General features: G+C 58.4%; 1 protein-coding gene across 5 annotated transcripts in view; it reads right to left on the bottom strand.

Annotated features, from left to right (window-relative positions):
- Nucleotides 1-15566, bottom strand: part of LOC144950172 (unconventional myosin-VIIa-like) — a 129048-nt gene that overhangs the window by 90055 nt on the left and 23427 nt on the right. For all 5 annotated transcript variants that reach the window (XR_013640350.1, XM_078880246.1, XM_078880244.1 and 2 more), the window contains 4 exons: nucleotides 15415-15507; nucleotides 14456-14550; nucleotides 7766-7850; nucleotides 6470-6688 (listed from right to left, as the gene is read on the bottom strand). Coding sequence is in view for 4 of the 5 variants with exons in the window: in XM_078880246.1 (XP_078736372.1) it covers nucleotides 6470-6688; nucleotides 7766-7850; nucleotides 14456-14550; nucleotides 15415-15507 (492 nt within the window). In the remaining variant the exon portion in view is untranslated. The remainder of the gene's footprint in view (nucleotides 1-6469; nucleotides 6689-7765; nucleotides 7851-14455; nucleotides 14551-15414; nucleotides 15508-15566) is intronic.

Genomic DNA, 15566 nt, shown 5'->3' with positions numbered 1-15566 from the left:
ACCACACTCACTCACGACACTCACCACACTCACTCACCACACTCACCACACTCACTCACCACACTCACTCACCACACTCACCACACTCACTCACCACACTCACTCACCACACTCACCACACTCACTCACCACACTCACTCACCACACTCACTCACCACACTCACTCACCACACTCACCACACTCACCACACTCACCACACTCACTCACCACACTCACTCACCACACTCACATACCACATTCACTCACCACTCACCACACTCACTCACCACACTCACCACCATCACTCACTCACCACACTCACTCACCACACTCAATCACCACACTCACTCACCACACTCACCACACTCACTCACCACACTCACCACACTCACTCACCACACTCACTCACCACGCTCACCACACTCACCACACTCACTCACCATGCTCACTCACTCACTTACCACACTCACCACACTCACTCACTCACCACACTCACCACACTCACTCACCACACTCACTCACCACACTCACTCACCACACTCACTCACCACACTCACCACACTCACTCACCACACTCACTCACCACACTCACTCACCACACTCACCACACTCACTCACCACACTCACTACACTCACCACACTCACCACACTCACTCACCACACTCACCACCACACTCACCACACTCACCACACTCACTCACCACACTCACCACACTCACCACACTCACTCACGACACTCACCACACTCACTCACCACACTCACCACACTCACTCACCACACTCACTCACCACACTCACCACACTCACTCACCACACTCACTCACCACACTCACCACACTCACTCACCACACTCACTCACCACACTCACTCACCACACTCACCACACTCACTCACAACACTCACCACACTCACCACACTCACCACACTCACTCACCACACTCACCACACTCACTCACCACACTCACCACACTCACTCACCACACTCACCACACTCACTCACCACACTCACATACCACATTCACTCACCACTCTCACTCACCACACTCACCACCATCACTCACTCACCACACTCACTCACCACACTCACTCCCCACACTCACTCACCACACTCACCACACTCACTCACCACACTCACCACACTCACTCACCACACTCACTCACCACACTCACTCACCACGCTCACCACACTCACCACACTCACTCACCACGCTCACCACCATCACTCACCACACTCACCACACTCACTCACTCACCACACTCACCACACTCACTCACCACACTCACCACACTCACTCACCACACTCACTCACCACACTCACTCACCACGCTCACCACACTCACCACACTCACTCACCACGCTCACTCACTCACTTACCACACTCACCACACTCACTCACTCACCACACTCACCACACTCACTCACCACACTCACCACACTCACTCACCACACTCACTCACCACACTCACTCACCACGCTCACCACACTCACCACACTCACTCACCACGCTCACTCACTCACTTACCACACTCACCACACTCACCACACTCACTCACTCACCACACTCACCACACTCACTCACCACGCTCACCACATTCACCACACTCACTCACCATGCTCACTCACTCACTTACCACACTCACCACACTCACTCACTCACCACACTCACCACACTCACTCACCACACTCACTCACCACACTCACTCACCACACTCACCACACTCACTCACCACACTCACTCACCACACTCACTCACCACACTCACCACACTCACTCACCACACTCACTACACTCACCACACTCACCACACTCACTCACCACACTCACCACCACACTCACCACACTCACCACACTCACTCACCACACTCACCACACTCACTCACCACACTCACTCACCACACTCACCACACTCACTCACCACACTCACTCACTCACCACACTCACCACACTCACTCACCACGCTCACCACACTCACCACACTCACTCACCATGCTCACTCACTCACTTACCACACTCACCACACTCACTCACTCACCACACTCACTCACCACACTCACTCACCACACTCACTCACCACACTCACTCACCACACTCACCACACTCACTCACCACACTCACTCACCACACTCACTCACCACACTCACCACACTCACTCACCACACTCACTACACTCACCACACTCACCACACTCACTCACCACACTCACCACCACACTCACCACACTCACCACACTCACTCACCACACTCACCACACTCACTCACCACACTCACTCACCACACTCACCACACTCACTCACCACACTCACTCACCACACTCACCACACTCACTCACCACACTCACTCACCACACTCACTCACCACACTCACCACACTCACTCACCACACTCACCACACTCACTCACCACACTCACCACACTCACTCACCACACTCACCACACTCACTCACCACACTCACCACACTCACTCACCACACTCACCACACTCACTCACCACACTCACTCACCACACTCACATACCACATTCACTCACCACTCACCACACTCACTCACCACACTCACCACCATCACTCACTCACCACACTCACTCACCACACTCACTCCCCACACTCACTCACCACACTCACCACACTCACTCACCACACTCACCACACTCACTCACCACACTCACTCACCACACTCACTCACCACGCTCACCACACTCACCACACTCACTCACCACGCTCACCACCATCACTCACCACACTCACCACACTCACTCACTCACCACACTCACCACACTCACTCACCACACTCACCACACTCACTCACCACACTCACTCACCACACTCACTCACCACGCTCACCACACTCACCACACTCACTCACCACGCTCACTCACTCACTTACCACACTCACCACACTCACTCACTCACCACACTCACCACACTCACTCACCACGCTCACCACACTCACCACACTCACTCACCATGCTCACTCACTCACTTACCACACTCACCACACTCACTCACTCACCACACTCACCACACTCACTCACCACACTCACCACACTCACTCACCACACTCACCACACTCACTCACCACACTCACTCACCACACTCACTCACCACACTCACCACACTCACTCACCACACTCACTACACTCACCACACTCACCACACTCACTCACCACACTCACCACCACACTCACCACACTCACCACACTCACTCACTCACCACACTCACTCACCACACTCACCACACTCACTCACCACACTCACTCACCACACTCACCACACTCACTCACCACACTCACTCACCACACTCACCACACTCACTCACCACACTCACTCACCACACTCACTCACCACACTCACTACACTCACTCACCACACTCACCACACTCACTACACTCACCACACTCACCACACTCACCACACTCACTCACCACACTCACCACACTCACTCACCACACTCACCACACTCACTCACCACACTCACCACACTCACTCACCACACTCACATACCACATTCACTCACCACTCACCACACTCACTCACCACACTCACCACCATCACTCACCACACTCACTCACCACACTCACTCCCCACACTCACTCACCACACTCACCACACTCACTCACCACACTCACTCACCACACTCACTCACCACACTTACTCACCACACTCACTCACCACGCTCACCACACTCACCACACTCACTCACCACGCTCACCACCATCACTCACCACACTCACCACACTCACTCACTCACCACACTCACCACACTCACTCACCACACTCACTCACCACACTCACTCACCACGCTCACCACACTCACCACACTCACTCACCACGCTCACCACCATCACTCACCACACTCACCACACTCACTCACTCACCACACTCACCACACTCACTCACCACACTCACCACACTCACTCACCACACTCACTCACCACACTCACTCACCACGCTCACCACACTCACCACACTCACTCACCACGCTCACTCACTCACTTACCACACTCACCACACTCACTCACTCACTCACCACACTCACCACTCACTCACCACACTGACCACACTCACTCACCACACTCACTCACCACACTCACTCACCACGCTCACCACACTCACCACACTCACTCACCACGCTCACTCACTCACTTACCACACTCACCACACTCACTCACTCACCACACTCACCACACTCACTCACCACGCTCACCACACTCACCACACTCACTCACCATGCTCACTCACTCACTTACCACACTCACCACACTCACTCACTCACCACACTCACCACACTCACTCACCACACTCACTCACCACACTCACTCACCACACTCACCACACTCACTCACCACACTCACTCACCACACTCACCACACTCACTCACCACACTCACTACACTCACCACACTCACCACACTCACTCACCACACTCACCACCACACTCACCACACTCACCACACTCACTCACCACACTCACCACACTCACTCACCACACTCACTCACCACACTCACCACACTCACTCACCACACTCACTCACCACACTCACCACACTCACTCACCACACTCACTCACCACACTCACTCACCACACTCACCACACTCACTCACCACACTCACCACACTCACTACACTCACCACACTCACCACACTCACCACACTCACTCACCACACTCACCACACTCACTCACCACACTCACCACACTCACTCACCACACTCACTCACCACACTCACATACCACATTCACTCACCACTCACCACACTCACTCACCACACTCACCACCATCACTCACTCACCACACTCACTCACCACACTCACTCACCACACTCACCACACTCACTCACCACACTCACCACACTCACCACACTCACTCACCACACTCACTCACCACGCTCACCACACTCACCACACTCACTCACCACGCTCACCACCATCACTCACCACACTCACCACACTCACTCACTCACCACACTCACCACACTCACTCACCACACTCACCACACTCACTCACCACACTCACTCACCACACTCACTCACCACGCTCACCACACTCACCACACTCACTCACCACGCTCACTCACTCACTTACCACACTCACCACACTCACTCACTCACCACACTCACCACACTCACTCACCACGCTCACCACACTCACCACACTCACTCACCATGCTCACTCACTCACTTACCACACTCACCACACTCACTCACTCACCACACTCACCACACTCACTCACCACACTCACTCACCACACTCACTCACCACACTCACTCACCACACTCACTCACCACACTCACTCACCACACTCACCACACTCACTACACTCACCACACTCACCACACTCACTCACCACACTCACCACCACACTCACCACACTCACCACACTCACTCACCACACTCACTCACCACACTCACTCACCACACTCACCACACTCACTCACCACACTCACTCACCACACTCACCACACTCACTCACCACACTCACTCACCACACTCACTCACCACACTCACCACACTCACTCACCACACTCACCACACTCACTACACTCACCACACTCACCACACTCACTCACCACACTCACCACACTCACTCACCACACTCACCACACTCACTCACCACACTCACCACACTCACTCACCACACTCACATACCACATTCACTCACCACTCACCACACTCACTCACCACACTCACCACCATCACTCACCACACTCACTCACCACACTCACTCCCCACACTCACTCACCACACTCACCACACTCACTCACCACACTCACCACACTCACTCACCACACTCACTCACCACACTCACTCACCACGCTCACCACACTCACCACACTCACTCACCACGCTCACCACCATCACTCACCACACTCACCACACTCACTCACTCACCACACTCACCACACTCACTCACCACACTCACTCACCACACTCACTCACCACACTCACTCACCACGCTCACCACACTCACCACACTCAATCACCACGCTCACTCACTCACTTACCACACTCACCACACTCACTCACCACACTCACCACACTCACTCACCATACTCGCTGCGTGTCACACGTACGTGTCTCTGGGTGTCTCTGCGTGTCTCTGCGTGTCTCCCACGTGCGTGTCTCTGCGTGTCTCTGCGTGTCTCCCGTGCGTGTGTGTCTCTGCGTGTCTCTGCGTGTCTCCCACGTGTGTGTCTCTGCGTGTCTCTGCGTGTCTCCCACGTGTGTGTCTCTAGGTGTCTCTGCGTGTCTCCCACGTGTGTGTCTCTAGGTGTCTCTGCATGTCTCTGCGTGTCTCTGTGTGTCTCTCACGTGCGTGTCTCTGTGTGTCTCTGCGTGTCTCTGCGTGTCTCCCACGTGTGCGTCTCTGTGTGTCTCCCACGTGTGTGTCTCTGTGTGTCTCTGCGTGTCTCTGCGTGTCTCCCACGTGTGTGTCTCTAGGTGTCTCTGCGTGTCTCTGCGTGTCTCTGCGTGTCCCACGTGCGACCGCGCACCTCGGCGCGCAGGCGCAGGTAGAGGCGGCGTGCGATCATGCGCCGCGTGTGCGCCTGCAGCGTGATGACGGCCCACAGGCGGTGGCGGAACGCTCGCCGCACCAGGAATCCGCGGCAGCGCGCCTGCAGCGCCGTGACGCGTGCCCGCGCCGCGCCGTAGCGCCGCGCCAGCCGCCGCGCGTGGAACAGCGCCTGCAGCCGCCCGAAGCCCTGCACCAGCTGGCGGCGGCGGCGCAAAGACAAAGGTGCCCCATGTAGCCGCGTCAAGTCTCAACTCAACGAGATTACAGCTTTTGTTTCACCTGGCGAGGTCCAGCGAGCTGCGAAGCGACCTGGCCACAGATGTGGATCATCGTGGTGTGCGGATTTACACTCAAAACGCGTGATTCTAAATGTGGAGGGGGGGAAAAAACGCGGAAAAAAATCCACGCGACCACCACAGGGAGAGAGAGAGAGACACGCAAACTCCAAATACACAGCAGCAGACGTCAGGGTCTGGATCGAACCCACGGCCTCCTGCACACCAGGCGAGGTAGTCAACATCTCATAGCCAGCGGCGGGCGCCGTTGGCGGAGTGGATTGCGTCGCTCTGCCCGTGTTCTGCGAGGGTCATCGCCGGGTTCTCTGATTGGCGAGGCGAGTGGGGTGAGCGAGTGGGGTGAGCGAGTGGGGTGAGCGAGTGGGGTGAGCGAGTGGGGTGAGCGAGTGGGGTGAGCGAGTGGGGTGAGCGAGTGGGGTGAGCGAGTGGGGTGAGCGAGTGGGGTGAGCGAGTGGGGTGAGCGAGTGGGGTGAGCGAGTGGGGTGAGCGAGTGGGGTGAGCGAGTGGGGTGAGCGAGTGGGGTGAGCGAGTGGGGTGAGCGAGTGGGGTGAGCGAGTGGGGTGAGCGAGTGGGGTGAGTGGAGAGAAATCACTCAATTGTGTTCAAAGACGAAGATCCCCCCCCCCCCCCCACGTGGCCTGTAACAGACTGTTGGGCAAGTGCTGTTAGCGAGCAGCACCTACATAGGCCGGCACGGCGCCCGAGTGGGTGGGTGGCCAGCATTACACGCCACACCAGGTATTAATTTTGACGCCGAGTCGACCTAGGGGAGGCCCAGGACCGGTTCAGATATAATCATCACCGAGGTGTTGGTGGCCGTGAGCGGGAATCGAACTCGGGTCGCAGCCGGCTTCGTGGCGCAGCGTCGCGCTCACCGCTGCACCACCGCTACTCGATTGTGACTGTACACAGAGCGGCAGCGGCAGCAGCGGCAACATCACCACCCCCCACTGGGCAAACCGCGCCGGGAGTCGTACCGCCAGGTAGCTGCGGCGACACTGGTATCCACGCCACGCCGTCTGGATCACGATGCTCGCCCGGCGCATCTTCAGGTACGACGTTCTGTGAGGCGCGGGGCGAGACGCGGTGGTGAGACACGGGGTGAGACACGGGGTGAGACACGGGAGAGACACGGGAGAGACACGGGGTGAGACACGGGCGAGACACGGGGTGAGACACGGGAGAGACACGGGAGAGACGCGGTGGTGAGACACGGGAGAGACACGGGGTGAGACACGGAAGAGACACGGGAGAGACACGGGAGAGACACGGGGCGAGACGTGGTGGTGAGACACGGGAGAGACACGGGAGAGACACGGGGTGAGACACGGGAGAGACACGGGTGAGACACGGGAGAGACACGGGAGAGACACGGGGTGAGACACGGGGTGAGACACGGGATGAGACACGGGAGAGACACGGGGTGAGAGACGAGAGAGACACGGGAGAGACACGGGGTGAGACACGGGAGAGACACGGGAGAGACACGGGGTGAGAGACGGGAGAGACACGGGAGAGACGGGAGAGACACGGGATGAGACACGGGATGAGACACGGGAGAGACACGGGGTGAGACACGGGCGAGTCACGGGGCGAGACGCGGTGGTGAGACACGGGAGAGACACGGGAGAGACACGGGGTGTGACACGGGAGAGACACGGGAGAGACACGGGTGAGACACGGGAGAGACACGGGATGAGACACGGGAGAGACACGGGGTGAGAGACGGGAGAGACACGGGAGAGACATGGGAGAGACACGGGATGAGACACGGGAGAGACACGGGGTGAGACACGGGGTGAGACACGGGAGAGACACAGGGTGAGACACGGGGTGAGACACGGGAGAGACACGGGAGAGACACGGAGAGAGACGCGGGGATAGACACGGGGAGACATTGGGAGAGACATGGGGAGAGACACGGAGTGAGACACGGGGTGAGACACGGGGAGAGACACAGGGGTAGACACGGGAGAGACACGGGGAGAGACACGGGGAGACACGGGGAGAGACACGGGGTGAGATACGGAGAGAGACACAGGAGAGACACGGGGTGAGACGTGGGGTGAGACACGGGAGAGACACGGGAGAGACACGGGAGAGACACGGGGAGAGACACGGGAGAGACACGGGGAAAGACACGGGAGAGACACGGGTGAGACACGGGGTGAGACACGGGAGAGACACGGGTTGAGACACGGGAGAGACACGGGGTGAGACGTGGGGTGAGACACGGGGTGAGACACGGGAGAGACACGGGGTGAGACACGGGTGAGACACGGGGTGAGACACGGGAGAGACACGGGTGAGACACGGGGTGAGACACGGGAGAGACACGGGTGAGACACGGGGTGAGACACGGGAGAGACACGGGGTGAGACACGGGAGAGACACGGGGTGAGACACGGGAGAGACACGGGTGAGACACGGGGTGAGACACGGGAGAGACACGGGGTGAGACACGGGAGAGACACGGGGTGAGACACGGGAGAGACACGGGTGAGACACGGGAGAGACACGGGGTGAGACACGGGGTGAGACACGGGGTGAGACACGGGAAGACACGGGGTGAGACACGGGAGAGACACGGGAGAGACACGGAGAGACACGGAGAGACACGGGAGAAACACGGGAGAGACACGGGAGAGACACGGTGGAGAGACACGGGGAGAGACACGGGAGAGACACGGGAGAGGCATGGGGTGAGACACGGGGTGAGACACGGGAGAGACACGGGAGAGACACGGGGTGAGACACGGGGTGAGACACGGGAGAGACACGGGAGAGACACGGGAGAGGCATGGGGTGAGACACGGGGAGAGACACGGGAGAGACACGGGAGAGACACGAGGTGAGACACAGGGTGAGACACGAGAGAGACACGGGAGAGACGCGGGGATAGACACGGGGAGACATTGGGAGAGACATGGGGAGAGACACGGAGTGAGACATGGGGTGAGACACGGGGAGAGACACAGGGGAAGACACAGGAGAGACACTGGGAGACATTGGGAGAGACATGGGGAGAGACACGGAGTGAGACACGGGGTGAGACACGGGGAGAGACACAGGGGTAGACACGGGAGAGACACGGGGAGAGACACGGGGAGACACGGGGAGAGACACGGGGTGAGACACGGAGAGAGACACAGGAGAGACACGGGAGAGACACGGGGAAAGACACGGGAGAGACACGGGGAGACACGGGAGAGACACGGGAGAGACACGGGGTGAGACACGGGAGAGACACGGGGTGAGACACGGGAGAGACACGGGGTAAGACACGGGGTGAGACACGGGGTGAGACACGGGAGAGACACGGGAGAGACACGGGAGAGACACGGGGTGAGACACGGGGTGAGACACGGGGTGAGACACGGGGTGAGACACAGGAAGACACGGGGTGAGACACGGGAGAGACACGGGTGAGACACGGGGTGAGACACAAGAGAGACACGGGAGAGACACGGAGAGACACGGGAGAAACACGGGAGAGACATGGGGAGAGACACGAGGAGAGACACGGGAGAGACACGGGGAGAGACACGGGGAGAGACGCGGGGATAGACACGGGGAGACATTGGGAGAGACATGGGGAGAGACACGGAGTGAGACACGGGGTGAGACACGGGGAGAGACACAGGGGGAGACACGGGAGAGACACGGGGAGAGACGCGGGGAGACACGGGGAGAGACACGGGGTGAGACACGGGGAGAGACACGGGAGAGACACGGGGTGAGACACGGGAGAGACACGGGGAAAGACACGGGAGAGACACGGGGAGACACGGGAGAGACACGGGAGAAACACGGGGTGAGACACGGGGTGAGACACGGGGTGAGACGTGGGGTGAGACACGGGAGAGACACAGGAGAGACACGGGGTGAGACACGGGGTGAGACACGGGGTGAGACACGGGAGAGACACGGGGTGAGACACGGGGTTAGACACGGGGAGACACGGGAAAGACACGGGGTGAGACACGGGGTGAGACACAGGGAGAGACACAGGGAGAGACACGGGAGAGACACGGGAGAGACACGGGGTGAGACACGGGAGAGACACGGGGTGAGACACGGGAGAGACACGGGGTGAGACACGGGAGAGACACGGGGTGAGACACGGGAGAGACACGGGGTGAGACACGGGAGAGACACGGGGTAAGACACGGGGTGAGACATGGGGTGAGACACGGGAAAGACACGGGAGAGACACGGGAGAGACACGGGAGAGACACGGGGTGAGACACGGGGTGAGACACGGGGAGAGACACGGGAACACAGGGGAGAAACACGGGAGAGACACGGGAGAGACACGGGAGAGACGCGGGTGGATCACGGCTGAGAGACACGGGGTGAGACACGGGGTGAGACAAGGGTGAGACACGGGGTGAGACGCGGGGTGAGACGCGGGGTGAGACACGGGGTGAGACACGGGAGAGACACGGAATGAGACACGGGAGAGACACGGGTGAGACACAGGGTGAGACACGGGAGAGACACGGGGAGAGACACGGGGTGAGACACGGGGTGAGACACGGGGTTAGACACGGGGAGACACGAGAGAGACACGGGAGAAACACGGGGTGAGACACGGGAGAGACACGGGTGAGACACGGGGTGAGACACGGGAGAGACACGGGGTTAGACATGGGAGAGACACGGGGAGAGACACGGGAGAGACACGGGAGAGACACGGGGAGAGACACGGGAGAGACACGGGGAGAGACACGGGGTGAAACACGGGAGAGACACGGGGTGAAACACGGGGAGAGACACGGGGAGAGACATGGGTGAGACACGGGAGAGACACGGGGAGACACGGGAGAGACACGGGAGAGACACGGGTGAGACACGGGGTGAGACACGGGGTGAGACACGGGAGAGACACGGGAGAGACACGGGGTGAAACACGGGAGAGACACGGGGTGAAACACGGGGAGAGACACGGGGAGAGACATGGGTGAGACACGGGAGAGACACGGGGAGACACGGGGAGAGACACGGGAGAGACACGGGAGAGACACGGGTGAGACACGGGAGAGACACGGGGTGAGACACGGGAGAGACACGGGAGAGACACGGGTGAGACACGGGAGAGACACGGGGTGAGACACGGGAGAGACACGGGGAGAGACACGGGAGAGACACGGGAGAGACACGGGAGAGACACGGGAGAGACACGGGGAGACACGGGGAGAGACACGGGAGAGACACGGGAGAGACACGGGTGAGACACGGGAGAGACACGGGGTGAGACACGGGAGAGACACGGGGTGAGACACGGGAGAGACACGGGAGAGACACGGGGAGAGAAGCGGGTGGTTCACGGCTGGGAGACACGGGGTGAGACACGGGGTGAGACACGGGGTGAGACACGGGGTGAGACACGGAGAGACACGGGTTGAGACAAGGGTGAGATGCGGGGTGAGACACGGGGAAAGACACGGGGAGAGACACGGGGTGAGACACGGGGAGAGACACGGGGTGAGACACGGGGAGAGACACGGGGTGAGACACGGGGAGAGACACGGGTGGATCACGGCTGAGAAAGATGCAGGAAAGACGCAGCGACACAAGTGAGAGGCAGGCGTGTGTGTGCGTCTCCGTGAGCACGTACGGGTCTCATGGGTGCGTGCGTGTGCGTGTGTGTGCGTCTCCGTGAGCACGTACGGGTCTCATGGGTGCGTGCGTGTGCGTGTGTGTGCGTCTCCGTGAGCACGTACGGGTCTCATGGGTGCGTGCGTGTGCGTGTGTTTGCGTGTTTGCGTGTGTTTGCGTGTGCCTGTGTATGTATATATCCGTGTATGTGTGCTTGTGTGTGTGTGTGTGCGTGTTTGTGTGTGATCTCCCAAGCGAAATGCTGAGGGAGGGTGGCGTTTGTGCACAGACTGCCCTATATGACATCATAACAACAGTCTGGACCGCTGGACAGGTTCCGCAGGATTGGAAGGATGCCCTGGTGGTCCCCCCCTCTTTAAGAAGGGGGACCGCTTCAGACTGTAACAACTACAGGGGCATCTCACTCCTCAGTGTGCCGGGAAAGGTCTTGGCAAGGATTATTCAACATCGCCTTGCTAGGCACGCTGAGGAGAGGCTTGCGGAGCCCCAATGCGGTTTCAGGAAAGGGCGGTCCTGCACAGATGCCATATTCTCTGTCCGTCTGCTACAGCAGAGGTGTAGGGAATTTCAACAAAACCTACATCTCTGCTTTATTGACCTGGTCAAGGCCTATGCTACCATCAGTAGGACTGGGCTCTGGGTTGTTCTTCGTGCTTTTGGAGTCCCTGACTCTCTGCTCACGATCATTAAGGACCTTCATGATGGTGAGCGGGCCCGGGTAAAACTTCGTGGCCGGGAGTCAGAGCCTCTCCCTGTACACCTTGGGGTGCGACAGGGATGTCCTCTGGCTCCCACATTATTTGACATCTATTTTGACCGCGTAGTTCGTGAAGCCTTCAATAGCTGTACCGGGGGAATTTCCATTTGGTAAAGATATAATGGGAGGCTGATCGATGCCCGGGTGCGATCAAGGGATGGCTCCCTATTGGTCAACCACGTTATGTATGCCGATGATTTGGTAATAGCTGCTCATTCAGAAGAGGAGTTGGAGACGCTGCTGCTGAGACTGGAGCGTGCCACTAAGAGGTGGGGCCTTACCATCAGCCCCACCAAAACTAAGCACCTGCCTGGGTATTTTGTACCATCAGACACTCCACCCCCACAACTCCCAATCGGTGATGGGGCAGTAGTAGAGATAGTGGAGAGTTTCCCATACCTGGGCAGTGTGCTTATGACCGGCTCCAGTTTAACAGCAGAGGTAACGCTGTGTGGAAGCTACCTGGTCTGTCGCTCCGCACGAAGCTTCAGGTCTTCTCGGCCACGGTCATTCCCTCCCTTCTCTACGCTTGCGAAACGTGGACCCCCCTAATGAAGCATCTTCGCCGGTTGGAAACATTTAGGCTGGCCTGCCTACGATCCATCCTGGGTTTAACCAAGCTGGATTGTGTGAGGGGCTCACAAATCCTTGAAAGATCTGGGTCATGTAGCACGCATGTCCAGTCACCGCATGCCTAAACAGCTTTTGTTTGGCTGGATTGAGGGGGCAAAACGGGTGCGGCACGGGCTAGAGAAGAGATGGAGTGATGTGGTACAGGAGGACGTGGAGCTGAGTGGACTTGCCGATGACTGGTACCAGCGGTGTCAAGATCGGCCTCTGTGGAGGAGGTTCGTGAAGGACGCTACTGGGCAGTTGGAGGCTAAAGCACAGCAAGTTGGCACAGTAGGGGGCACAGGTGGTGCATCAGCCAGTCATCTCGGTCATCTCAGTCAGTCGACCCATGGCACCTGGGTCTGCCCCGTCACCTCCTGCCAGCGGGCGTTCGACACTTCACGTGACCTCAAGGTGCATATGGCCTGGCACAAGCGTCGTGGTGACGTCACCGCCACTTAGTGGCGAATGGCGGTTGTTGTTGTTGTTGTGTCAGTGTGTGTGTATGTGTCTGTCAGTGTGTATGTGTGTGTATGTGTGTGTCAGTGTGCGTGTGTGTGTGTGTGTGAGTGTGCGTGTGTGTGTGTGTGTGTCAGTGTGCGTGTGTGTGTGTGTGTGTCAGTGTGCGTGTGTGTGTGTCAGTGTGCGTGTGTGTGTGTGTCAGTGTGTGCTGTACCTCTCCTTGAATCCGCGCACCACCTTCTGGATGAGGATGACGCGGTCGGTGATGGCCTTGTCCCGCTCCATCTCCAGCAGCATGTCGTGGTGGTCCTGCTCGGCGCACAGACGCACCGGGCAACGTCAGTGTGATGCCAGTGTGGTGTGAGTGTGGTGTGAGTGTGGTGTGAGTGTGTGTGTGGTGTGAGTGTGGTGTGAGTGTGGTGTGAGTGTGGTGTGAGTGCGGTGTGAGTGCGGTGTGAGTGCGGTGTGAGTACGGTGTGAGTGCGGTGTGTGTGAGTGTGCTGTGAGTGTGGTGTGAGTGTGGTGTGAGTGTGAGTGTGGTGTGAGTGTGGTGTGAGTGTAGTGTGAGTGTGGTGTGAGTGTGGTGTGAGTGTGAGTGTGGTGTGAGTGTGGTGTGAGTGTGGTGTGAGTGTGGTGTGAGTGTGGTGTGAGTGTGAGTGTGGTGTGAGTGTGGTGTGAGTGTGAGTGTGGTGTGAGTGTGGTGTGAGTGTGGTGTGAGTGTGGTGTGAGTGCGGTGTGAGTGTGGTGTGAGTGCGGTGTGAGTGCGGTGTGAGTGCGGTGTGAGTGCGGTGTGGTGTGAGTGTGGTGTGAGTGTGGTGTGAGTGTGAGTGTGGTGTGAGTGTGGTGTGAGTGTGGTGTGAGTGTGGTGTGAGTGTGGTGTGAGTGTGAGTGTGGTGTGAGTGTGGTGTGAGTGTGGTGTGAGTGTGGTGTGAGTGTGAGTGTGGTGTGAGTGTGAGTGTGGTGTGAGTGTGGTGTGAGTGTGGTGTGAGTGTGGTGTGAGTGTGAGTGTGGTGTGAGTGTGAGTGTAGTGTGAGTGTGGTGTCAGTGTGGTGTGAGTGCGGTGTGAGTGCGGTGTGTGTGAGTGTGGTGTGAGTGTGGTGTGAGTGTGGTGTGAGTGTGAGTGTGGTGTGAGTGCGGTGTGAGTGTGGTGTGAGTGTGGTGTCCTGCCCGCACCTTGAGGAAGATTTTGGTTTTGCCGATCTGCCAGTCGTCTTCCCGCGCCAGCACGGCCCCCGCAATCCTCTGGCAGGTGCCCCGCAGGTCCTCCTGCAGCGCATGCCGAGTAGTGGGGACGAGGACACACAGAGGTGGACAAACACACAGGG

Source organism: Lampetra fluviatilis, chromosome 56, assembly GCF_964198595.1.
Source record: "Lampetra fluviatilis chromosome 56, kcLamFluv1.1, whole genome shotgun sequence".
Classification (NCBI taxonomy): Eukaryota; Metazoa; Chordata; class Hyperoartia; order Petromyzontiformes; family Petromyzontidae; genus Lampetra; species Lampetra fluviatilis.
The sequence above is the reverse complement of the archived record's forward strand: the minus strand, read 5'-3'. Positions and strand labels throughout refer to the sequence as shown.